This window comes from Thunnus maccoyii, chromosome 1 (assembly GCF_910596095.1).
Source record: "Thunnus maccoyii chromosome 1, fThuMac1.1, whole genome shotgun sequence".
NCBI lineage: Eukaryota > Metazoa > Chordata > Actinopteri > Scombriformes > Scombridae > Thunnus > Thunnus maccoyii.
Genome location: NC_056533.1, coordinates 28,340,139 through 28,364,414, shown reverse-complemented (window position 1 = coordinate 28,364,414; position 24,276 = coordinate 28,340,139). Strand labels below are relative to the sequence as shown.

Below are 24,276 nucleotides of genomic sequence, written 5' to 3'. Positions count from 1 at the left end.
TCTCTGAAGGAGCGTCTCGGCGCCTCCCACCCTGCTGCGTGAAGTTCAACAATGACAACTGGTACCGGATATACGATCATCTGCTTCAAAAATAAAATATAACATTGCTTTTAAAAAAAAATCTGTCCTCAAGAACATATAATGATGTGTATTATCATTTGTAGGGATGGGGATGATTGTTACTCTTTTCAAATATTGATTAACTTATTCAGATTTTACTGAAATGAAAGTGCCACAGTCAAAAAATACTCAAATAGCCTCCTTTTTAATATCAAAAATGCTTAAAACATTAAACAAAAAAGGTTCTGCAGTCAAAATGTAATATTAGTTAAGGGGTAATAGCAGTATTGTTCAAAACTCACACTAAATAACCTTTTTAAAATTTAGTAAAGAAATATTCAGTACAAACACATTTTCTTTCTCAACACATGATAAAGAACTTATTGGCATTTCAAGGGAGTTTCAATATTTTCAACATTTCAATATTTTATTCAAATATTGTATGTGGTTTTGTTTTGCAGAACGGACTTGGCAGAAATGGAATATAATATTCACAAGTATGTTTTCATTAGTGTTTAATCCTGTGAAAGTAATACTGTGGCTGCCATGTCACACCGCCATGTTTCTACAGTAGCCCTTGAATGGACAAACCAAACACTGGTTCTAGAGAGGGCCTTTCATATTTTTCACAAGTCTTGCAGCCACCGTAGGTTCTCTTACACGCTTGAAAGGGGAACGGGAGGGGTATTCAGTTGGTTGCAATCTGCAACCTCACCACTAGATGCAACTAAATCTTACATTTTGGTCCTTTAGGGTTATGTTTATTTATTTAATATCTTGAGATTTTGAATTATTGTTCACATGAAATGGGTGACTCATTCAGGAATTCTCACTTCTGTTGTCAAGTAGACATCCATATATGGGCATGGCTTGAAAATAAAGAATACATAGTGTTAGACACCCAAGAAAATATGAGCTCTCAGCCCGATAGTCCAAACAGTAGGAAGGTCTTTTGTTTTCTCATGAAAACGGGTCGATTATCTTGTTATCTTGAGAATACAAAGCTCATTTTCTCGAGGTAATGAAATAATTATCTTGTGATCTTGAGATAACAGCAATTAGAAAATGGTGTTAGTGGGATTTTATTAATATATATATATATATATATATATATATATATATATATATATATATATATATATATATTCCAGCTGTGATGACAGACGTTCATTTTCCTTGTGCGTCAATAAAGCCTTTATTGTGAAAGCCACCGCCGGAAGTGGTGAGCTGTATTTTTCTATTAGCTTGCTGCTAGCTTGATGCTAGTCCCGCCGCAGGAGCGCCGCGGTGGTCCCGTTATCCGCCCGTTAAAAACGGTCTGAAGCGGCGCTCAGGGATGAAACGAAAGAGAAAAGAAGACAACTTTCATGAGAAAACTGTTATGAAACTCACCTTCAGTATTTGGAAAATGCTTTTGTTGCCGAAGTGGTGGATTTTTATCGTTTGTCTGGCAGGTAAGAAATGATAAACAGAAAAAAAAAAGACCTCCACTCTGCTGAAGTCTAACAGGTTGTTAAACTCCGGGGTTACTTTTTGTGTAACATTTAGCCCAAAGTTACTGCTTTATAGATACACTAACATGCACTGGTTTGTTAATGATTTAGCCTGATGGGACAAATTAAGTTTAACATTTAGTTAAATTCATTTTTCCCTCTTTTAATTACATGTTATTAGCAAGTGTCTGGTTCCTCCACTAGTGGATCCAGGACCTCTCTATACTACCAAAGCTGAAATCTGCAACTATTAGCACAGAAACGTATGAAAGTGTAACGTTAACTCGGTTTAACGGCTGTTTTGTCCGGTTTGTTAGCGGAGCTGCTGTCGACTGTTTCTCTGCATTTAGTCATGTGTGAATGATCCGACCAGAAGCTTTGGGGGCTGTTGTGGATTAGGAGGTCTAACTAACAGATTTAGTCCCTTTAGTGAAATGACAGTTTACCACTTTATTTAGTATGTAGAGACAAAATAGCCCCCAAAATCACTCCAAATAGTGAGAAACACACAGTAGAGTAGAGTAGAGTGTAAAAAAGGGTGATGAAGAAGTTAGATGTTATTTCATTAATAGTGTATAAATCATCGTTGTTCTTGTGTGGTGAACATGTGATTGCAGTTTACTATAAATCACTGTTTATTTGAATTAGGGCTGCAACTAACGATTATTACCATTATTTTCTAATCGAGTGGTGTTTGATCTATAAAATGTCACAAAATGGTGAAAAATGACGACTAATTTTTCCCGAAAGCCCAAGGTACAACCTCAGATGTCTCCTTTTGTACTGACCAAGAGTCCACAACCCAAAGATATACAGTTTACTGTCACAGAAGACTAAATAAACCAGAAAATATCCACATTTAAAAAGCTGGAAGAAGAGAATTTTAGTATTTTTCCTTAAAACCTACTCTAAACGATTAGTCGTTTATAAAAATAGTTACCGATTCATTTTCTGTTGATCAACTAATCGATTAATTGAGCAATCGTCGCAGCTCTAATTTACATCTAAACGTACATATTTCCATTCTGTATCTTTTCTAGACAACACACACACACCTAAAGCTCGTATCCTTACGCCCAATGTTCCAAGTGCCAAGTTACTGGACTATACAGATGTACTTGCTATACCTAAACCTATTCTACAAGAACTAATTATGGATAAAATCAAACTTCATTTGATATTTATAGATAATTAGCCAAAAATATAACAACAATTTAGACAGATATATACAATTCGTTATCCTAGTGTGCATAAATAATGTGCAAAACCAATAGTGCAGATCAAAATAATGTAGTAGATACAGTATTTAAAATGTATAGTTATATATAAAGTTAAATTTATGAATTATTACTATAATCGAGCATAATGTTAGTAAGATGTGTTAAATATGAGATACAAATACTATGGAAGTTACAGTAAGCTGTGTATTACAGTAGTATAGGGGTCTTTCAGTTGTACCATTTTTAATTGCTTACTTAGAGGCAGATACCACGTCTGTCTCTATGCAAAACTGCCAGCTTATAAATCTGCGGATTTCTATCTGTAATATGTTTTATGTTATTATTCTCCTCAAATGAAAGCAGAAAAACATTTATACTACACCCACTACAAACATCCAAAGCAAGGCTCCTCCATCCAATATTACAACAGTAACTATCTTTCCCCTCCTCCACCTCCTCCTCCTCCTCCTCCTCCTGCTTTCATTTTCTCCTCTGGAGGTGGCTTCCTTTGAAAACTAATAAAGCCCGGATCGCCCCACAGCCTGTGATCCCGGGAAGGTTGCTCCAGTTCTCAGAAGTCAGAGTAAAGTTCTGCCTGAGGAATTTATGTTTTAGTCCGCTTGATTCCTCTGAAACTATGCCTTTCTTTTCTCCAAAATCCACACCACACCAGCCAAACCTCAGACTTTTCCTGCATAACCAAATTGGCTTCAGATTAATCCTTTAATACATAGAAAAGCATTCAACACTGGTGAGAAATATTAAAGCACAAAACTACTGTGCAAGTTGTAACTGAATAGCCGTATAATCCGTAGATCGTTTTTCAAATAATGTATTTTTCTTTTTAAGGACTGATCTCTTTATCTTTTGTAACTGTGGGTCTACATAAACACATACATTTAATACATATATTATACATTTAACATACGTTTTACAGTTTCCAGTGTAGTGTGACTCACCTTACAGTGAAGCAGCAGCAGCAAACAAGCTAGTGAAACAACATCTCTTGGTCTGTTTTACTCACTTTAAAGTCTGACTGTAGTTTAATCAGTTGTGTTTTGAAGTGCTTCCATCTTCAGAACTACGCTTTAACAATGTTTAGTCATTACGATGTGGGATTTTAAACGGCATTGCTTTGTATATGAGAGCATGGGGGTTATCCTGGTATCCTGTAAAGAGAAGTATGTGTTTTTGTGGTAATGTGGCCTGACAGTTTCTTTCAAACCCTGTTTGTAAAAGGCTGCAACTCGTGATCATTTTCATTATCAAATTATGATATACAATAGATTTTCAACAAGTAGTCGATTAATCCATTTGTGTATCTAAGCTGTGGACAAAAAAAGACATCTGAGGACGTCACCTTGGGCTCTGGGAAATAGTGATCAACATTTTTCACCATCCTCTTCATCAACAGATTAATCAATTATGAAAATAGTCATTAGTTGCAGCCCTAATATACAATATAATAAATAATATTAACAAATAATACATTGTGCAGTCTAAAATAAAAGATAAAAAAGCCCTTCAAAATTTCTCAGAGCCATAGATGACTTCTTGAAATGGATTTTTTTGTCCGACCAACAATCTGAAAACCCCAAAATATTCAAGTTTAAGTGATATCAAACAGATGAAAGCAGAAAGCATTTATGAGGCTGAGACCAGCGAATGTATGGATGTATGAATGTATAGTTGTGCTTGATAGATGACTTGAATTATGAATCAATCATTAATAATTGACATATCATGTCAGTGCTAGCTAATGTCCAGGTCTGTGATGTTTTTTTAATAGAAAAAAGTTTTTAAAAATGTGAAAATCTGTAAACAATCCTCAAAGTAAAACTCATAGTAAACATATCATCGTGCTCAGAGTCCAGAAACAGAACAGAGCTCTTTCAGCAGGTCTGGTCTGGATTAAGTGAAGCAGCCCCTCCTTCCTTCTTTCACCTCATCCATGTTCACTGGTCCAGTTCAGTCGCACATCCCACTGCCTAGCCTCGGAAACACACAACAGCACACACAGATGTTTCTGGGTGTGTGTGTGTATGTGTGTGTGGGCGTGTTCTTTTCACATGATCACCTCCGTAGGGAGTGTTGCTGTTGAACTGCAGAGCTCCAGCTCCCGGTCATCATGTGACCCAGAGTCCTGCGGCTTCAGAGGCACCAAAACAACGTCAGGTCAACTCAGCTCGCAGTCAGTCTTTTAGTGAGCAGAAGCAGCTCAAACAGCCTTGACACAGCTTTGTTTTTTTATCTTGTCAAACTGCACGATGATTCATTTCATTCCAGTTCAAATGAAAATATGAAATATTTTTTTACTTTGCTGAACCTCTTTTGGAAAAACACTGGGTTTGTCAGATATTTTTACAGTAAGCACACACGATCAGGGTTTTTTTTTTAGACCTTGACTCAGCATCTGAGTCATCGTGTGTTGCTGTCTGCTGTAGTCATCCTTAAATCCCCTTCATTACACCTTCCCAGGTGTTACTGAAACCAGTTGCAGACCAGTGCCGTGTACATTCAAGCAGAAACAGTTTGCAGCGTCTCCTGATTGAGCTTCTCAAACACAATCACTGTACTGATTAACTAAACTTTCCTGTTTGTTCACACTCTTTCCTCATTATCTTCATATCCTCCCCCAGGTGTCTTCCCTCATCGTTGTTCGGGAGTTAACGTGTTCGTCAGAGATGAGAAGAGGTACGCTGTGCTGTTCCAGTCGGTGGTTCTGCCGTGTCAGTACAACAGCGTGTCCACCCAGGTCCCCGTGGTGCAGTGGGTCTACAAGTCATACTGTCGCGACCGCACACGGGATGCGTTCAACTTCCCCGACAGCCTGGGCGGCGGCGTGGGAGGAGGCGGGCTGACGGGGGGGACCGGAGGAGCTGGAGGAGGGTACGAGACGGGGATGACGGCGAGTTACCTCGACTGCTCCGACAACAGTCGGACGGTTCGAACCGTGGCCTCCATCTCCGGCTCCTCGTTCACACTGTCAGAGTACTACAAGAACAGAGACATTTCCATCATCAACAGTAAGGATTTACACTTATCTGGACTTGTTTTTAAATGTCAAAACACACAGCTGCCAACATCACTGAACTGTTAGAAGCTGAGTTTTAGCTCAGGAGCTTCAGATGGAATTTCACTTCACCTGCTCACAGTTGGCAAGTGAAACTGGAGAATTATTGAAGCCAAATACTGTGGACACGTGACGGCTGAAGCAGCCAGCCAGACATGATCCGTTTATGGCTTTGTGAGCGCTTTTAAACACAAGGGTGTGTGGGTTCAAGCTCAATACTCAGATTCATCATAGTATTAAACAATAAATCTATTTAGTGCTGCAACTAACAATTGTTTTTATTATCCATTAATCTGCAGATTATTTTCTCAGTTAATTGAGTTGTTCTTTTGTCTATAAAATGTCAGAAAATAACAAAAAAAAAAGCCCATCACAGTTTCCCAGAGCTGAAGTTTAAGTCTTTTTTTGTCTGACCAACAGCCAAAAACCTAAAATAATCTGTTTACAATGATATAAAACAGAGAAAGGCAGCAAAAAATGACTCAAATAGTTATAAATAGTCAAATAGTGATAATTGCCAATGAATCTTCCTTTTTTTTCTGATTCATTCATTTAATTTTAATTAAATTTTATAAGCCTTACACATTTCATATATTCCATCACACTGTGCTTTACAGAAGCATCGATATTGGAATAAAATGCATGAAACACAAGAAAATTACCAAATAATTGAAATAAAAACCTGGAGAGCAGCACTATGAAACCCAAAAGCTTTTTCTTTTTTTCAGTTTTTTTTAAAAGATTCAAGTTTTGGGACATCTTTTCATCAAAGAAAAAGCAGCTTCCCTGGTTCTTTTTAAACAAATTCATCCAAACTAATGTGCTTATTCCTTCTGCTGCCAAGCCTGGCAAGTGTTGACATAAACTGAAAGACATAAACTGGAGCGTTTGCCCACCCTGCAAACAAGTGAAGTGGGAGAGATTCTGCATCTGAGTCACACGTGTAAAGGAGGATGAGAGACAGAGGAGGTTACTGTCGTTTGCCAAACGTACAACTGAGCACGAGAATTTAGAAGTAAATGTAAATGATCTAGCATGTGTAAGAGCAAAAACAGATTCATTTAAATAAATTAACAAAACAAGACCGCTTAGAAAACCTAAACCATCAGAAATAACAGAAATCTATTGCATGTTATCTGCATATGGTTGTGAATGTTTTAAGCATTGATGAAAAGGTTCCTACATGTAGAAGAATCAGACTATAAGCTTGAAGTGACATCTGTCGTGCTCATAAATGCAAAATTGGTGCAAACATTGCACCAGTTTACAACAGGAACTCATGATTATGCTATCCTCATGTCTCCGTGCAGTCTGCATTTCCTTACTTTCTCACCATTACATTGATTTGAGGTTCATCTAAGGGACATTAGTGTGTATATATGCGTGTGTGTGTGTGTGCGTTGGAGACAGAGAAGTAGTCTTGTTTGCAGGCAGATTTATGGTGCTCCAACTCTGGGTGAAGAATCAACCTTCTCTTCAGCAGCCAGGAACACAGACAAAAGAAGTGGTTTTCACGCTGTCATCTCATTCATCCTGACCTCTCACTCCTCCTCTCTGATGTACTTCAATGTCCTGCTTTTATTTTCGCTCTCTAGAACTGTCCACATCCCACTACTGTGTATTTTTTTCTTTGTGAAAGGTTTTTCTTTGGCTTTTTCGTCTTCTTCTTCTTCTTCTTCTTCTTCTTCTTCTTCTTCTGCTCCCCTCCGCCTACTGTCCTGAAACAGGTCAGTGCAGTGATGTTGTAATCGGACAAAAAAGTGAATGTTGCCTCTAGAGACGCCCAGTCATCCATACCCATGTAATCCTATTCAGGGTCACAGGGAAGCTGGAGTCTGTCCCAGCATGCACTGGGCAGGGGGTGTTCTGTTAATCACACAGCTAACACAGACAGACCAACACACTCGTTCACACTTACGGCTGTCCAAATGACTTGTATGTTTTTGGAGTGGAGTGGAGGAATTTCATCAGTTATACACAACATACTGTATATAACATGAATCAAAGAAAACAGACAAGACATGGTTTTGATTTTATGATAAACCAGGCAGTATTAAACTATAAAATAAAATAAATGCTGAATGATGGAGGTGTTTCACTGTTGAACATTGCTGCAATGTGGTCTGTCTTTTCTCTCCTCCCCTTTCCTTGGCAAGCAGGAAAAGGAAGTGAATTATTCAACACATTTCCTGTGTGCTGTATTTACATGTCTGACCCCCTTACAATGGAGTCAGCGGCCTAGTATTGTTTTGTGTGTTCGATTCTCCAGCCAAACTCAATTCAAATTGTTTTCATGGCCGTTCATGCACTTGAAATGGTGTTTCGTTGGAATCTTGCTTTCGTAATTAGAAAAAAACCTGAAAAAGGACAAATGGAGAGTGACTGTGTGTGCATTATCCTGAAGTATCACAAATACACCATGTAAAGGAAGTTTTTGTCTGTAGTTCAGCTGTTTTTCATTGATTTTGCTAGTGAGTTTGATGTGGGAGAACTTGACCATCCAACACCTAACATCAGTGGTCGACGTCACTTATCCTCTAGTGGCTGAATTGGAGTAAATCTCTGCAACCAGGTGCTAAAATCTTTTGGAAAGCCTTTCCAGCAGAGTGGAGGCTGTTGACCTCTTCCCCTTTGACCCTGTTTTGGAGCAAAAACACCAAAAATGAAATTAAAATGACTGTAGCTCCTGAACCACAGTGACTGTATGCAAAAAAAAAAAAAGGTCTTGCCAGAACGGAAACATTTGAAAGTTTCTGGTGTAAAAACCCAAGATGATGAAACTGCCTGTGGTTTTGTCTATAAGGCTTGAGGACAGTATGGGGATGTAAACCTGCCTCAAATTTGAAGAAGACAGCACACAGTATGACAATTATACAGTGTTTTTTTCATGAAAAGGTCTAGGTGGATTTCCAAAAAGGACATTTGGAGACTTCATATTTTTGTAAACATGAGGTCTTCCTCATCATGGCAAAAACCACAAGAAAGCGAGAGACGGTCAACTAGTGGACGCTGGTGTTCTAGTGGAGTTAATGAGGTTAAAGGATCATATTAATGCCCATGATGTTCAACAATCACATATGGGTTTAATGTTTGGGTGGCCACATATTTTGTCAGTCTTTTATCAGTTTTAAAAAATGGATACAGTATGCAGACATGCAAATATTATGCATGTCAAACAGTTTTAAGCGGCTTGTAACTCAAAAAACGCGTCATTTGCACAATTTGGAAGACGAATGTTGAAAGAGAAAAAAATCTCTTTTTGTTTTCTTTTCCTCTCCAGCAGCTTGAAACAGTGAGGTGTTAGATGATATTTCCCCCCCCCCCCAATTTCTTACCATTTCCGTTTTTCTCATGCAGAGGCAGACCTGCGCATCGGAGAAGTCCAGTGGGGAGACAGTGGAGTTTACATCTGTAAAGTGGTTATAGCTGATGATCTAGAGGGACAGAATGAAGCCTCTGTGGAGCTGCTGGTTCTGGGTAAGCTGACACTACTTTTCCAACACCAGGTTTAGCCCATTGTAAAGGATTTTAGTGGTGAAATTTTAAAATCGAGTTAAAGGGACTCAGCCACACTTGGACCAGTTTGTACAATGTTAAACTGACATACTACTTGTTATAATATCACTTTAATAAACATCCACACACACTTTTTTCTCTTATGTTCTACGTGAGTCCTGACTGCAAGACTGAAGTTAAGTCTTACCAAACTTTTATGTATATATAATTCATCGTAGACACAAAAATGCACGTCCTTTAAATTGGATTTATATTGGGGCTGCTGTTACATAACATGGCATTCATAAGCTGACCTATTCATCCCCGACAGAACAATACAGCCTCATTAATGACCTGATTTATAACGAGGGCAGTCTGGCTTAATCTGTAGTTATAGCAACTGTATTCACTCCTTCTGTATGTTATTACACTTATATACCACAAGGTTTTGAATAATTATAGCTTGAGTGTTTGATATTCAGACTAATATGCCACTTAAGCCTCTGTGTGTGTGTGTGTGTCTGTGTGTGTGTGTGTATGTGTGTGTGTGTGTCCCACGTTGTAAAAGTATCTGTTGTTTGTTGTATCTTTACAGTGACAGTGTACTTGTCTGTATGCAGCTACAATTGTTTCTATAGCAACGTCTGAGAGGCTATGTGGCTCGGTGCTCTAATTCACTCTGAGGCTGAACTTTTGTTTGGCTGGCACTCGCAGACTTATGTGTATGCACAAAAAGACACACACAAATACACACACAGCAAGCACTGGACAAAAGGATTTTACAGTTTCCAAAAACTTGAGCGCTTTCTGGATGCTGTGAAATGTCGAGTTCGGTCTCGGCGTGAGAATATGTTTCATATGACAATGACAGGACAGGATTATGCTACAGGTAAATAAAGATGGCAGGATTTTTTCTGCATGAATCGATGTGAGGCCCTAAATCTGCCGTGGTGCAAGTACGCTGTATATTCCTGGTGTCGGTGTACGGCATGTGAGGCACTTGTTGTGTTTCCATAACAACGGTTGGGGCCGTTGCGAATGGTTCGGGGGTTCCTTTGTCTTTTGAGCAAATGGCTTCACAGAAAAGAAGACGGGGAAGATTTAATGACATGGAGGAGGGACAGCGGAGCACAGTGATACAATAGATGGAGGGTGACACCATGTGAGACACTCGACTGATGTTGACCACTGTGAGCTCAGTGGCCGATAGAGAGACGGTAGAAATCTCCTTTCCTCTGGTGTTCTTTGTCATTTTCACAGCTGAGAAGCCACTTGCTGATGATGCAGAACTTTTGACATATTGTTTAAATGTGCATAAGGTAATTTACCACGTGCAAAATATTCCCTGATAACATTTTGTGGCGCCAGCGCAATATTTAACCCTTTCATACACGATGACAACTTCAGTGGACCGATATTCAAACGTCATTTTTAAGTATTTTACTGTAAGATGTGTCATTGCATTCAATCCACAGTGGTGATTATGAATGAATGAACACACAAATGGGTGAATAAACAATGAATGAACAAAGAGCAGATTATCAAACACATGGTGTGACTCATGAATGAATGAATGAATGAAGGGACATCGTGTGATTTGTTCATTTATGAATGGATTAATAAGTTGAATGAACTAAACACCATAGATAAATAGAATATAAAATAATAATAAATAGCTCATTACAGAGATATTTTACTAGTGTATATGTCAGCCGATGCTGTGATTGAATTATAGAAATGCCAAAGATATGTTTTGACACAGTCTCCATTCTACAGTTTTTCCATCATCAGAGTAATGACAAGTTTATTTTTTAACTGCCCAACACATTTGTTGGTTGCAATTGTAAAAGAAAACAAACTCTATGGGTTGTACAAAGAACATGAACATCAGCTGATATATCTTTATCAAAGTTTTACAAATATCAAATATCAATATCGGCATCGTCTTCAAAAATCCTGTATTTGTCAGGTTATAGACTTAATTAATTTGCTGCTTAATAAAATATAATTTATAAAAGACGATGTTAAAATTTGGAAAATGAGGGAACTTAAAAATAGATATTATGGTTGGTCCTTTATGTGTGTGTGTGTGTGTGTGTGTGCAAGTATAATTTATTACTATAGGTGTAGTACATGTGGCAGTGTACAAACACCACCTGCCTAGATGACCATAAAGGGTAAAACAATCAAACCCAACATATTTGAAAGTAAATCTTGGAGAATCACCAGCCTGCAGGCAAATTCAGGAGCTGGTGGGAATTCCAGCAAAGTGAGCCGCCTTCAACTGCATGAAAAACCAAACAACAAGACACATAAAAAGTTTGAATTTTAGCGTCTTAAATGTACAAATATCAGCACCTAGTGCTTTGAATTCATGTGGTGACTTAATAGGTTTCTCTCTGTTTTCAAATCCAGCAAAGAACACATTTAGCCTTCCAGAAAGATACTGAGAGAGGTATGTGCACTGTCAGCTGAGGACAAGCCAAGAAACCGTAGTCCAGCCTGCTCTCTGTTTCTCTAGTCCTCCTCTCTCATACCCGGCCCTCAGTGATCACACTATCAACAGTAAAACAGCAACATCTGTTCACGTCACTTTTCACCTGCTGGCTTTTTTACTTTCCACTGTGCTTCAACTTACATTCTCACATGGACATAAGCACCCCCCCCCCCCCGGAAAACCTCACACCAGTTTAACACACTGGCTCCACTCTATCATGTTAGAGTTTCATTTAGACACCTGCTGACCTGCTGTGGAGTCCTTCACAGCTGTTCTGATAGAAAAAATAAAAGGAGAGAGACGTAACATACCGAGGATAACAGGAGGTGATGATTTTCAAGGACTTTTCATGTCTATTCTAGTTCCTAAAACACATAAATACAGTATGTGTCAGTATTCAGTCATTATTATTTATTTAATGTAAGGATTAAATAATGTATGTAAGCTTTTGTTATTTTTAGAAATATTTAATAGCATTTTTATTTGTTTGTATTTTTTTATTATGAAGCTTTTAGACATTTTCTTAAATAATTATACTCTGTATATGATAATATAAATATAAAGCCAATATAACTAAATAAAAAACAACAACATCTAATTGTAAATAAAAAGGGCTTGGGCAGGGGTCTCATGTCAGGATGTATACTGCCACATCAGTGGCAAGAAAAAAATAAATACAGTTTCTAATGTCAGTTTTATTTCCAAATAACTATAAAAGTCACGTGTCTCCACCACACCTGGACCACCACAGTGCTCATAAAGTTGCTTCCCTGGTAAGACAGCGTCAGCGTACGGGATATTTTTTAAAAATTATATTGAAAACAATTTTCATTCAGACTTCCAGTCATTAATGTCTCGATTATGTCTTTGCATGAATATCACGAGAATGTCACAATAATTCTAAAAAAAATGATGAAGAAAGATATAAATGTAAATCAGAAACAGTAAAAATCATTTTTATTATTTAGAATAGAAAGAACCAGGTCATGACAAACATTATCCCGTTAGTCTCACTGGAGCTGTAGTTGTTGAGTGCAAACGTCATGATATTACTTTATCTTCAAGACTTCAGCTGTCTACAGTGACTTATCATGAATCACAAAGTGGGAGTATTTGTAATAGGAGAGAGGAGTAGAGAGAGAGGTGATGGATTTATGGTGCTCATCCAAGAGTCAGTGATCTCTTCATTGGTCAGATAACAAAGAGAGACAAAGACAGACAAATAGCTTCAGGAACAAAATGTTTCTCTGCAGTCTGTCTGCTGGCTCTGGACCCGAGGAATGTTCCCACCTGTGATTTTTGCAGCTCTGCATGTAACATCACTCACAGCTCCTGCCTGTCTGTGGCGCTCAAGTTATCTTCTTGACAATAGGCCTTTTTCTCGGAGGACGTTTTGATAGATCACAGTAGGGAAAGTGTAAAAGGTAAAAATAATGATGGCTGAATTCCATTTTACTGCTTCAGTTCAGTTCAGACCTCAAAATGTCTGCTGGGAAAAAGGCCATTCAAGTTCAAGTCAGTCTTCTTACCAGACAGATAACTTTACAGCTTTTAATATCAGATATCAGACGATCAATCTGCTTACCAGCTGCTCTGATATGGAGACGTTCTTGACCAGAAAGATGCATGCTGCTGTTGAACATCTCTCACTATCTGTCTGTCTCTCTTTCTCGCTCCGTATTTCTATCTATGTCGCTATTTTCTTCCTGTCTTCATGCATGCTGCTGCAGCACATCACCTTCTTTGAATCAGTCATTCCGAGTTATATCAACCCTATTTCCTCTCCTCTGCTCTTGTCACTTGTGCTCTGTCTCTCTCCAGGTTTCTCAGGTGTGCCTGAAGATCTCCTGCCAGACTTTGATTTGAAGATTATGCCAGGTAGGGGCATAATGTGTCTTCCCCCTCACCTGGTTCCTTCCACTCATACTAACCCCACTTACTCGCTCACTTGCTCTAACCATGGATGTAGGAACCATTTGCATGGTGGTGGTGGGAGGTGTTGCCTGGGATGGATTTTTTTACACAATAAAAAAAGAGAAGAAATTTAGAAAAGAAAGGGAAAAGCTGGACAGGGCTCTAATATTTGTCACACAAGAGTCAATCTGATAAAGAGAGGCGGTCAAAATGTTTTTTTTCCACCATGTTTAATGGTTCCTACACTAACGGCTCTTCTACTGTCTATTCTGATCTCACATCAGTAAACAATGCTTTGTGATTCAACTATAATGAAGCTTTAACAGAGCTGAGTCCAGAGCCCTTTTTTAACCCAACAGACTGATCCTCTCCTGTCAGATAATGAGCGGGCCACTAAGATGAGCTGTGCTGGTAAACAGCTATTATGGTCATTATAGTTATTTATGGATGCGGTTAACATGTCATCCCACATCATTTGGACACTACCCTATAAGAATGTAGTTATTAAGGGGGCGGGTGATGTGTTTATGTCACATCAAATTCCTGTAATACATATTTAATCATCACAAAGTTTGTGGTAAGTGATAAATGAATGAATGGATGGATTGTATGGAAGTTGCTCCCTAAATGACTCGATGTGATTCATTCAGCCAGAATGCTTACTGCAAACTTATCTCTGGTGTTACTGTTGTATTTGTATATGTTGTGGTTGTTCACATCTACTCCCACAGTGTGTATGTGTGTGTATGGGTGTGTGTATGTGTGTGTAAGGGTGTGTGTGTGTGTGTAGGAGTTGTAATGGTTGCAAATGATATCACATTACAAGCTAATTTGTTATAACAGCCAAATCTTCGGTATCTCACAGAGCAGCACAAACTGTCCTTTTCCTTCCTGTAGAAAAATCAGGCTTCCTGTGTGTGTGTCTCAGGGTGTGTATGTGTGTGTGTGTGTGTGTGTGTGTGTGTGTTCAGAGAGATTATGTCGTCCTTGGTTTTACATTGTTAAAGATATCCTTATCAGCCTTGTCCTTCCCTTTCCTTTGCTTTGTCTCCATAGACAGATACATGAGGTTTATCTGCTGTACTGACTGTATCCTTAACTTCAGCATTCAATACTTCAACACTATGTGTAAAATCATCCAGTTTTTAATTCCAACTCGTATTCTGGTTCAGATTTGTTCTGATTTGTTAGAGAAAAACACTTTACATTCACTTTTATTTGGGTAATCTTGGTTATTAGCTTGGTTATCCCTTGTCAAATGGTGAAATTTGAGAGATTACGTACAGGTTGACAAGAATAAATAACGTAATAAAACGTTAAAGGACAATCAAAGAAACATTTTCACTTACCAATTGTATTCTACAAGTTCACAGCTCTTCAACTGTTTATTTGTCATCTAAACTATAATGAGGTAACTTTCTGTCAGTTAAACATTTACTACCACCACTTTTATTCCAAAGTTTTTGAAATTATGTGTAGCGACTTAATTTCCATTCAACAACTTTGTGTCTATCAACAAGTCACTTTCTCTCAAAAATACAGAAATTTTAGTTTGAATTGTGTCCTTTTTAAGTATGCTTTAATGATTTCCCTATGTAAACATGACACATTCTCAAAATAAGTTTAAAATAGTACACAGTATGCAAGAGGCTTGTAGTCTACCTGTAAACATGGTGTCATGGGAAAGCAGGAAACATGCTGCTAAAATACAAATGCAGATTTAAAGGGGAATTCCAACCAGTTTTACACTATTTACAGGTGTTGGGAAGTACTACTGTGTATGGGAAAAAGCGTTGCATGAAGCCTTTTGTAGCTTCATAGGGAGGTGCACAAAGACTAATAGATTGCCTCATGTGATGTCATTTAAAGACTACAAGTTTGAAAATGAAAAAAATCTGTAAGTGTGGAGATAAAAAGAAGCGACGGTACCAGGCTGCTGGAGGCCACTGCTCATCTCTGCTTGAGGCTTAGAGCTCGAGGCTACAGTGGCCCTCACTAGCATAACGCACCAAAATCTCAAACTGAACTGTCGATGATCAAGTTGCATTGTGGGTAACATAGGCGCCAGGTTTTGAGAAAGAATGGAATAAAAAAGATCATATCTCTTTTTCTTTTTTTCTGATTTTGACAATGTTATAAGAGTGCAATAATAAATTGGCGGAGTACTCTCGAACATGACTACGCAGTGACTGTTCCTCTGTTAATATGTGATATTTATATGCAGGATTCTGTGCTGTGTGTACTTCCAGAGTGGGTGTTTGTGGCGGCGGTGGCACTGGGCAGCGTGTTATTCCTGCTGTTTGTTGGGGTGTGTTGGTGTCAGTGTTGTCCTCACTCCTGCTGCTGCTACGTCAGCTGCTGGTGCTGCCCCGACACATGTTGCTGCCCCAGACACTGTGAGTATAAACACACACACACACACACACACAGATGTGTAAATGTTTGTGGTCAGAATACTTACAGTGTTTGAAGGATGTATGTTTCTCTGGAAAGTCTAAATGGGATTGTTGCTTTTGTAGTGTATGAGGCAGGTAAGGGTATAAAGACGGGCACCTCCACCCCTCAAACACCTGCCTACCCTCCATACTTTGTCTCTGGTGTCCCGACCATGGTCCCCATCGCTCCCCCTTCACTGGTGGACAAGATGTCTTCTGTACCCCTCTCAGATGGCAGCCTACTCACAACAGGTGAAGTCATTTTCTTATTCTCTAATATAAAATAATTATTGAAAGACCATATTGATGTTTTTTAATCTTTTACCTTGTTAAAATCATCCCCAGAGTTTATTCTAAACTTGTAAAAACCGCCATGAGATATAGCACTCCCTGGGTTTTTACTTATCTATACTTCATTTAGAAATGTTGCCTTCATATCAGGCATTCAAACGCTGCATTCAGAAATTCAGAAAAGTTTCTTGAATAATGTAATTGTTTCATTCAGTTCCCGATTTTATTTTGCTATATGTGAATGTTTTAAATTGATGTGTCTGTTCTCATGTGACAATTTCATTCTGCCGTTTTGGCCAGAAAAAACAAAAAATAGACCAGACAATTAGAATAGACCAGTGAAATAGAAAACATGCAATAAAACCAGTATAGTCCAAACCACAATGAACACACACACATACAAAAAAAAAAACAAACAAACAGAAGTTCTCCATGCTGATGGGTCAAGTGTGTATCTCCAGTGCCGATGCATACTCTAGGGGTTCCCTACCGCGTGCCCTCATCCCAGGATCAGGACTCTCTCAGGGTGCTACAGTATGTAGAGAAACAACTGGCTCACTTCAACCCTGCCAGGTCCACCAGCCACCAGTGTAAGAGTCATAAACCCATCCTGTGGCTTTACTCTCTAAAAATCTTCCACACCATGCTGATGCAATCTTTAAACGCTGCATGCTGTACTATTTACGCTGCTGGTTGTGTCTTTTGGCTCTTTTTTTCTTTTTTCGGCATGACTCTCTGCATTCAAGCATTCTGCCCGTTGAATTTCCTGTAGTTCGTATGTGCATGGTAGCATGTGTGCATGCCTACTTACCTGAAAGAATATGTTTTCTCGCTCTGGCTCAGACTTGATATTTTTCTCTCTTAAATCCTGTTGTTTCTTCGAAGTGAACATTTTTGTTTGATAGTTTAATAACACAACAATTCATTCATTCGTTGATTCATTCTGACCTATCCAGCCTGCAGCCTGTCGGAGCTGAGCTCTCTCCACGAGGGAGAAACTGGCTTCCGCCAAACGTACCGGAACTTCCAAAAGAAAGCTCTTCCAGCCATCCCTGACCACGACCCTCAGCCTGAACCCCAGCGCTACAGTGACAACCGCAGCCCAGAGCCACAGCGTTACCGTGACAACCCGTCTTCACCCCAGCGCTATCGTGATGACCCCGACTCAGAGCCTCACCGTTGCCAGGATGAGCACCTTCCTCCGCGTCGTTACAGCGATGATCCTCCATCCTCCTCTCACTCACGTAGGCTCGGTCGTAATCATCGGCAACAGAAGGAGCACAATGAGGAGGACAACCACATCAGGTACAGATGCTCATCAATGTAAACACAGATTCTGTTTCATCACACCCATACAAACCTACACTGCACTCACAGTCTTGTCTCCCTCCTCCTCTATCTCCCTGTCTGTCCTCTCTTGTCTTGTCTGCAGGTGGAACCCTCGTTCAGAACATCTGCAAAGAAAGACGTACCGCACTGCAGGACGGACTGGCTCACTGGATGAGCTGGAGGAGTTTGCTGCCTCCTACAAGCAGAGAGGAGCCAGAGGGGTAGAGAAGAGGGAGGAAGAACGGGACGACTATGAGATGGAGCTTCTGGAGTTCAGTCGATATCCTTCCTACCGGGATTGTCCACCTCAGCATTATCACAATGATGAAGATGAGCTTGGAGACACCAGTGACCGTGAAGATCATCCCAGACGAAATAAGAAAAACGGACCTAACATAAGCCCACTTCCTTCCCCCAGAAAGAGGAGGGGCACTTGGGACACAGAGCGTCCTGCTCCACCTCCTCCCAGAGTCAGTCCGCCATCGACTTCTTCTCAAGAGAAGGACTATGATGGCACATTCCTGAACAGCCTGTTGGAGCGTAAGGCTAAGTTGCGAGGGGTCGTCGGGCAGGGGAAGAGTGGGGCCCGGGGTGAGGAAGATTCAGACACACCATCAAAGGGCAGCTCAAAAAAGAGCAGCGGAGAATCTAGTCGGCACTGCAGCCGCTCGCCTAGTAACAGGCCTGACGCAGATTCACTGCCTCCTTACTCAGATACGGAGAGAAGCAGGACTGACAGGCCGTCTCCACGGCCGCTCCCAGCATGCCCTCGCCCTTCTCAACCTCCCGCCCATCCCCTGTCCAGTCGCAGAGAGGAGAACAGAGACAAGTCTCGGAAAGTGGTGAGTTACCTTTAAGGCTGTTGAATTATTGATTATGCTAATTGTCAGATCAGCAGCAGTGAGTAGAACTTATGCACCACTGCCCTACTTATGCAGTATTTGAAGCCCTTAGTGTGTAATTGACTTTCTATACTGGTGAAAATGGTGCAAAACACCAGGCTTACTACAAAGTATTTCCCTGCTTTTGAGGGAGTCTCTACTTAATTGTGTAAACATCCATGAAGGAAGCCAGCAGAGATTTCCTCATTTAACATACCTTCACACTGCATGCAGAGATCAAAGAAAAGCGTCTACTCTGTATTAAAAAAAATAGTAAAATTCACACAAACTATTCCTTTAAGATGGAAGTACATTTACAGTAGATCCACTATATGTTTGATCGGAGACAAAATATACAGAGATGTTATAGCTAATGCTCTATTTAAGACAGTGCAAATATTATATAATATCTATTTAGGAGGAGGATATTTGCTCACTCAAATAACAAACAAAATTGAGGAAATCTGAAATTTTAAAGTCATTGTTAGTCTCTTGTACAGTGACTCTCAAAGTTTGTATCTTGGCTCCCTCGGGTGCTTTAAGGAAAATCCAAGAATGCTGCAAGATACTTCTGAATAATTTTTCACCACTGCAAAAAAAGAGGTGACATTTATATTAACTATATTTTTCAGCCATGGCTCTGGGGGCGCCAATGATGGGTCGATCTTTCCACCACTTTGATCCAGACTTAATTATCTCTACAACTATTAGACAGATTGTCATGAAATTTTGTACAGACATTCATGGTTCCCAGATGGTGTTCCCTAATGACTTTGGTGATCCCATGACCTTTTCTCTAGTGCCACGAGCAAAGGTTTTCTCTTTTATATCTCAGCATCTACTGGATTGATTGGCAAAAAAATTCATACAGACATTCATAGTTCTCAGATGATGATCCCCTGACTCCTCTAGTGCCACCATGAGGTTGACATTTGTGGCCACTGGAGCACAAGCGTGTGTTTGCCTCTGCTTTTCAGTAGTGTTTCTCAACCTTTTCCGGTCGATGACCTCATATTTAGGCCTCAAAGTTTACATGACTCCTGCACTTACAGAGTGATGTTATTGACTAAATTGGATTTGGAACTGTGAATATCAATCTTCCCCACATGGTGTCCCAGTCTTAAGGTTGAGAAACTCTTATTTACAATTTAAAAGGTTTATAGGCCTAAGTGTTGTTGTTGTACCTTTGACAGGTCAGGTTCAGATGCTACCAGAATGAAAACTAGGTAGAATACTCTGTTCTGTATCCAATCACCTTATATAACAATCATAACTGGTTGTCTCCTCCCTTGCAAACCTGGGCCAAAATGGTATCAACATAAAAAAGCTTCTTGTCTTCATCAGACTAGATTTCTGGCCTCAAATAATTTGAAAAAAAGTTGAAATGCAGTTTGTCCCAGGTTCTTCTTCATCACAATAACCCTGTTTGGCTAATGTCCACAATCTCTTTACTGTCTCACTCTACTGAAAAAAATTCATTTTTTCATGTAAACTCTCTGCTGTTGTTTTGATCAATTACACTTTTGTATCCTCAGCAGAGCACTCTTCTCAGCCGAGACTCCCTCATCGTCTGATGGACTGAAAGCCACACAGACTGAGAGTGTTTTGAGCAGACCATGAAACTCTACAGGAACTACGTGTCAGCTGATTGAGTTTAGATCACAAAAAATATGCAAAGCACAACTGACTGAGAACATTAGAATCAGTAGCGATGAATGAAGAAACGGATGACGCACACTTTCACCATCGAGACTGTTACTGGGTTTTCTGTCGATGATGTTGCTGAACGATGAAGTCATCACTACTCATCACTGGCTGCCCTGTATATATCTCAGTTGGACTAACAGTGAACTAATGTGGGCTGGGTGTATGACCTGGACTGTCCCTCCAAGCAGGAAGGCTGTTCGTCTCCCCTAGTCCCTTTAGAAAAGGCTCTAAAGCAGAGAGAGTTGCTTTACGCTTCCAGCACAATGAGCGTATTCATTTCCATTTGATGAGACAACTACATTAAAAGGGCACAGTTGGAGTAGAAGGTATATGACAACAGCATTATTGTGAAGGACTCAGTTTCAGTCGTATGACAGTACGCACACTGTCGTTCAGTGTTTGCCATGATCAGAAATAAAAGCACCTCATTCAGAAAGCTTTGCGAGGAGAATTAAATGTTAACTAAAGCTGGAAGTAGTGACTAGTAGAAAGTAAATATGTATCTACAGGCTGGTGGACAAAATAATGTAAACATGTCACAGAAAAGGACACTAACCCTTAAAGGATAAAGTTGGTGATTTTCTATGTTTTTTTATTGTCAATAAATCTCTTGTGCAAATCCAAACCAACAATGAATCAATGCTACTTACAACTATTGTGTGTATCCAAAGCCCAATATATCACATTCTTCTGTGCCATAGACTCTGGTTGTTGTCCAAAAACTATTAAGAACACATCAATGAGCCACACCGCTGCACTGAGCAACTTCGCCACAAAGAGTATGGTTGCAGTAGTGTGTCTAAACGTCTCCAAAGAGTACAAACAGCGATCATGTTTTCAGTCTCTGGAGAGTAGTTCCTTGTAAGGTAGGCACCACTATGCATGCCCAGAAATGCAGTTTTGTTTACTTCGTATGAAAGTTCTTTACAGTGTACAATGTAGTACAAAGTCAAGAGATTACACTACAGCTAATGAAGCTCTGTAAATGGAATCCGTTCCTGCACATGCTCGGTGGCGTCTGCCTTACAAGAAACAACTCTGTGGATACTAAATAGATGATTGCTGTTTGGAGCCATTTCTAAAGAAACTACGGTACCGTCTTTGTGGCCAAGGAACATGTCACCCAGTGCAGCAGTGTGGCTCACTGATGTATTTAATAGATTTTGGAGAATGACGGAGGTCTATGGCACAGATGAATATGATATATCGGGTGTTGGATACATGCACAATACTTATAAGTGGGATGAGTTCATTGTTCATTGTTTGGCTCTGTACATGAGATTTGTTGACAATAGGAAAAATATAGAAAATTGTCAGTATTATCCTCTAAAGCTGCATTAATAAATATTTTTATATTAAAACTGAATCACATGACTAAGTGTATGTGAAGGTGGTAGCTCGTATTGACACAGATAATTATCACATAACTCTACAGTTCTCCTGAAATGTACAAAGCGTTTTAGTATGTTTTGGATCATTGTTTTGGTTTTATGGTCACAACTTTTTATGCATTGATGAACCTGTTTTTCACATCAGTGTTGTTTCCAGCGGCAGCAGGCAGTTGTTTTCAGCAGAAAAGCTGCGATAAACCCAGTGTGCAGAAGTTAGCAACAAGCTGGTGAACACAGCGAAGCATTTAGTGGTTAAAAAGCCAAATATCTCTCAAGATTTGTTGAGAGTGAAACTAGTTCTTACATTCATCAGATCAACACAACTCCAAATAAATGCTAATGTAGCTGTATATCTGCTGTATGTGTAGATAGGTAATTGTTTGCTAACATGTTCACTGTATCAGCTTCATAGTATGTATAACATGTGAATGTTGTGTTTACAGCTTGTTCTGCTACAGCTATGTAGCCAAAAAAATCATGAGATGATTAACAGAACTCTAAAGAGGTGGCCAGGTCCCAATCAGAAATGTATTTGATATGTTAATGGGAACCAATTAGAAACCATGACAACGTGTATGCAAAACACAGAAATCAAACTACTACACTAACGAGGGGGTGGGCTAATTCTGTTGACTGCTCTCTGACCCAGTATGACCCACATTTGCTGCAGCATTTTCAGCTGTGACTTCTAAGTTAAAGTCCTCATTAACGAAGCAGTAACATTATTTTGTCTCCACTCTGTATGTATGTGGAGCTGCATCTTCTATTAAAACATGTTAGAGTTTACACAAAGTAACTATTTTAACCTGAAGGAGTTTTGTAATTTTCTTGTAAACATTTAAGCTGTTGAAATGCCGCTTTTTGCCTCCTTTTCAAGATTTTTGTACTGCAGTATGAAGCCTTTTTTATATATATATATATATGTAAACTCGACCTATTTATGTGTGAGGTGTGATATATTAGTTGTAATTTGTAAATGATTTTGTTTGTCTAAGCACTTCAGTGTGGCTGTGTACATAAGATGAAGTGTCTTTGATTTGATTACTATAATTCAGCCTTTTCTTATCACTGCTGAGTCAACAGCTAAACCAGCTCCTTCATCTGTTATCTAACACACACACACACACACACACGAACATTACGCCATACAGTGTTGGTCTTGAGACAAGTCTAGCGCTTGTTTGTTTTTGTGCCATTGTGTGTTCTGCTTTTTGGTACTGATAAATGTGTGTGTGTGTGTGTGTGTGTGAGAGAGAGAGAGAGAGAGAGAGAGAGAGAGAGATGACTCATGTCTTTGTTCATTGTTTTAATCACAGACGGCCTGTCTTCACCACACAACTGTGTCAAAACTCACACATCAGTTCTGCCTGCTCAACCACACATGTCCGTCATGTTTCGTCCCCCGCTTATATAATTTGTCACGACACTTTCTGTCTGTTAAGTATCTATTTATTAAACTGGCAAGATGCGGTGTGGCACAACTCAAACATTAAGACCAATGGTGTTTATCTTTACATCTCCTCAGCAAATAAACTGTGCAGAAATAATGAAACCCAGCTTTTATTTGAGCTTATTATACTTCATTTTTAGGATATTTAGATGGTTTGTTTTGACCATCTGCTGAGTACATTTATTCAACAATTATGAAGTAGTTGCACTTTCCTTGAGTGTGTCTACTTTATGTTATTTATACTTATGTGTTACTTTATTTCAGAGGGAAATATTGTACTTTTTTTACTCCACTACATTTATTTTCAGGTTATAGTTGCTAGTTAATTTGAAGATAAAGATTTCACATATAAAACATATAAGTTACAGATTAAACTACCCAACGCTATACAAAGCTACAATACTTTTATATAATACAGTATAATACTACTATATGTTACTATATGTTAGCTCCACAACAGTAAAATGCTGCGTACACTTTAATCCACAAGTGATAATAATCCATGTATATTATAATATAATATATTACTCTCAGGGGGCATTTTTGTTCATAACGAGCAATTTTTTCTTTTGGTACTTGAGAAAGATTTTGAATTCAGGACTTTTAAATTAGTATTTTTACATTGTGGATGATAATTTTAGTACTTCCTCCACCACTACAGGGCGGACAGGATTAGACAATAAGGAGTTATTTTTGAAACATTTTCTGGGAGAAGGTGACTCACTCTTGTGGATCTTGTTTTCCTATCTGTATGTGAGAAAGAGGGTGTGTGTGTGTGTGTGTGTGTGTTTGTATCTGAGTTAATGTACTGTATGTTTGTGATGGGAGGGAAGGTTCAAGTCAGTGACCACTCACAGCTCCAGACTATTCCAGGAATGCCGTTGAGCAACTCCCTCCTGAGTTTTACAGAGGCATCAGCAGGGAAATATGACATCACAATACACCACAGGAAAAAAAAAGGACGTGTGAAACCAGTGAAGTATTGACAAAAACAATCTCACCACAAGGTTCGTTTAGTTCAGGAGATTTTGATCATATCG

At 39.2% G+C, this 24,276-nt stretch overlaps 1 protein-coding gene across 3 annotated transcripts; it reads left to right on the top strand.

The window, feature by feature from the left end:
- Positions 1 to 1,323: 1,323 nt before the first annotated feature.
- On the top strand, positions 1,324 to 23,338 carry LOC121897876 (immunoglobulin-like domain-containing receptor 2). 3 transcript variants are annotated; one of them, XM_042412661.1, is made up of 10 exons: positions 1,324 to 1,514; positions 5,413 to 5,799; positions 9,204 to 9,323; positions 13,660 to 13,716; positions 16,002 to 16,148; positions 16,272 to 16,439; positions 16,940 to 17,068; positions 17,435 to 17,783; positions 17,911 to 18,649; positions 20,227 to 23,338. In XM_042412661.1, exons 1-10 carry the CDS (start codon positions 1,397 to 1,399, stop codon positions 20,260 to 20,262), a joined length of 2,250 nt encoding a protein of 749 aa, XP_042268595.1. In that variant the 5' UTR covers positions 1,324 to 1,396; the 3' UTR covers positions 20,263 to 23,338. The 3 variants fall into 3 exon arrangements, with proteins under 3 accessions (XP_042268595.1, XP_042268587.1, XP_042268604.1); XM_042412653.1 differs by having other exon boundaries at positions 20,224 to 23,338; XM_042412670.1 differs by lacking the exon at positions 13,660 to 13,716 and having other exon boundaries at positions 20,224 to 23,338.
- The last annotated feature ends 938 nt before the right edge of the window (positions 23,339 to 24,276 follow it).

Bases quoted from the DNA above. Each gene is read 5' to 3' on its own strand.
- LOC121897876 (XM_042412653.1), top strand. From the start codon at position 1,397: ATGAAACGAAAGAGAAAAGAAGACAACTTTCATGAGAAAACTGTTATG. The intron at 1,515-5,412 runs GTAAGAAATGAT...ATCCTCCCCCAG, and splicing joins TTTTATCGTTTGTCTGGCAG to GTGTCTTCCCTCATCGTTGT. The intron at 17,784-17,910 runs GTACAGATGCTC...TCTTGTCTGCAG, and splicing joins GAGGAGGACAACCACATCAG to GTGGAACCCTCGTTCAGAAC.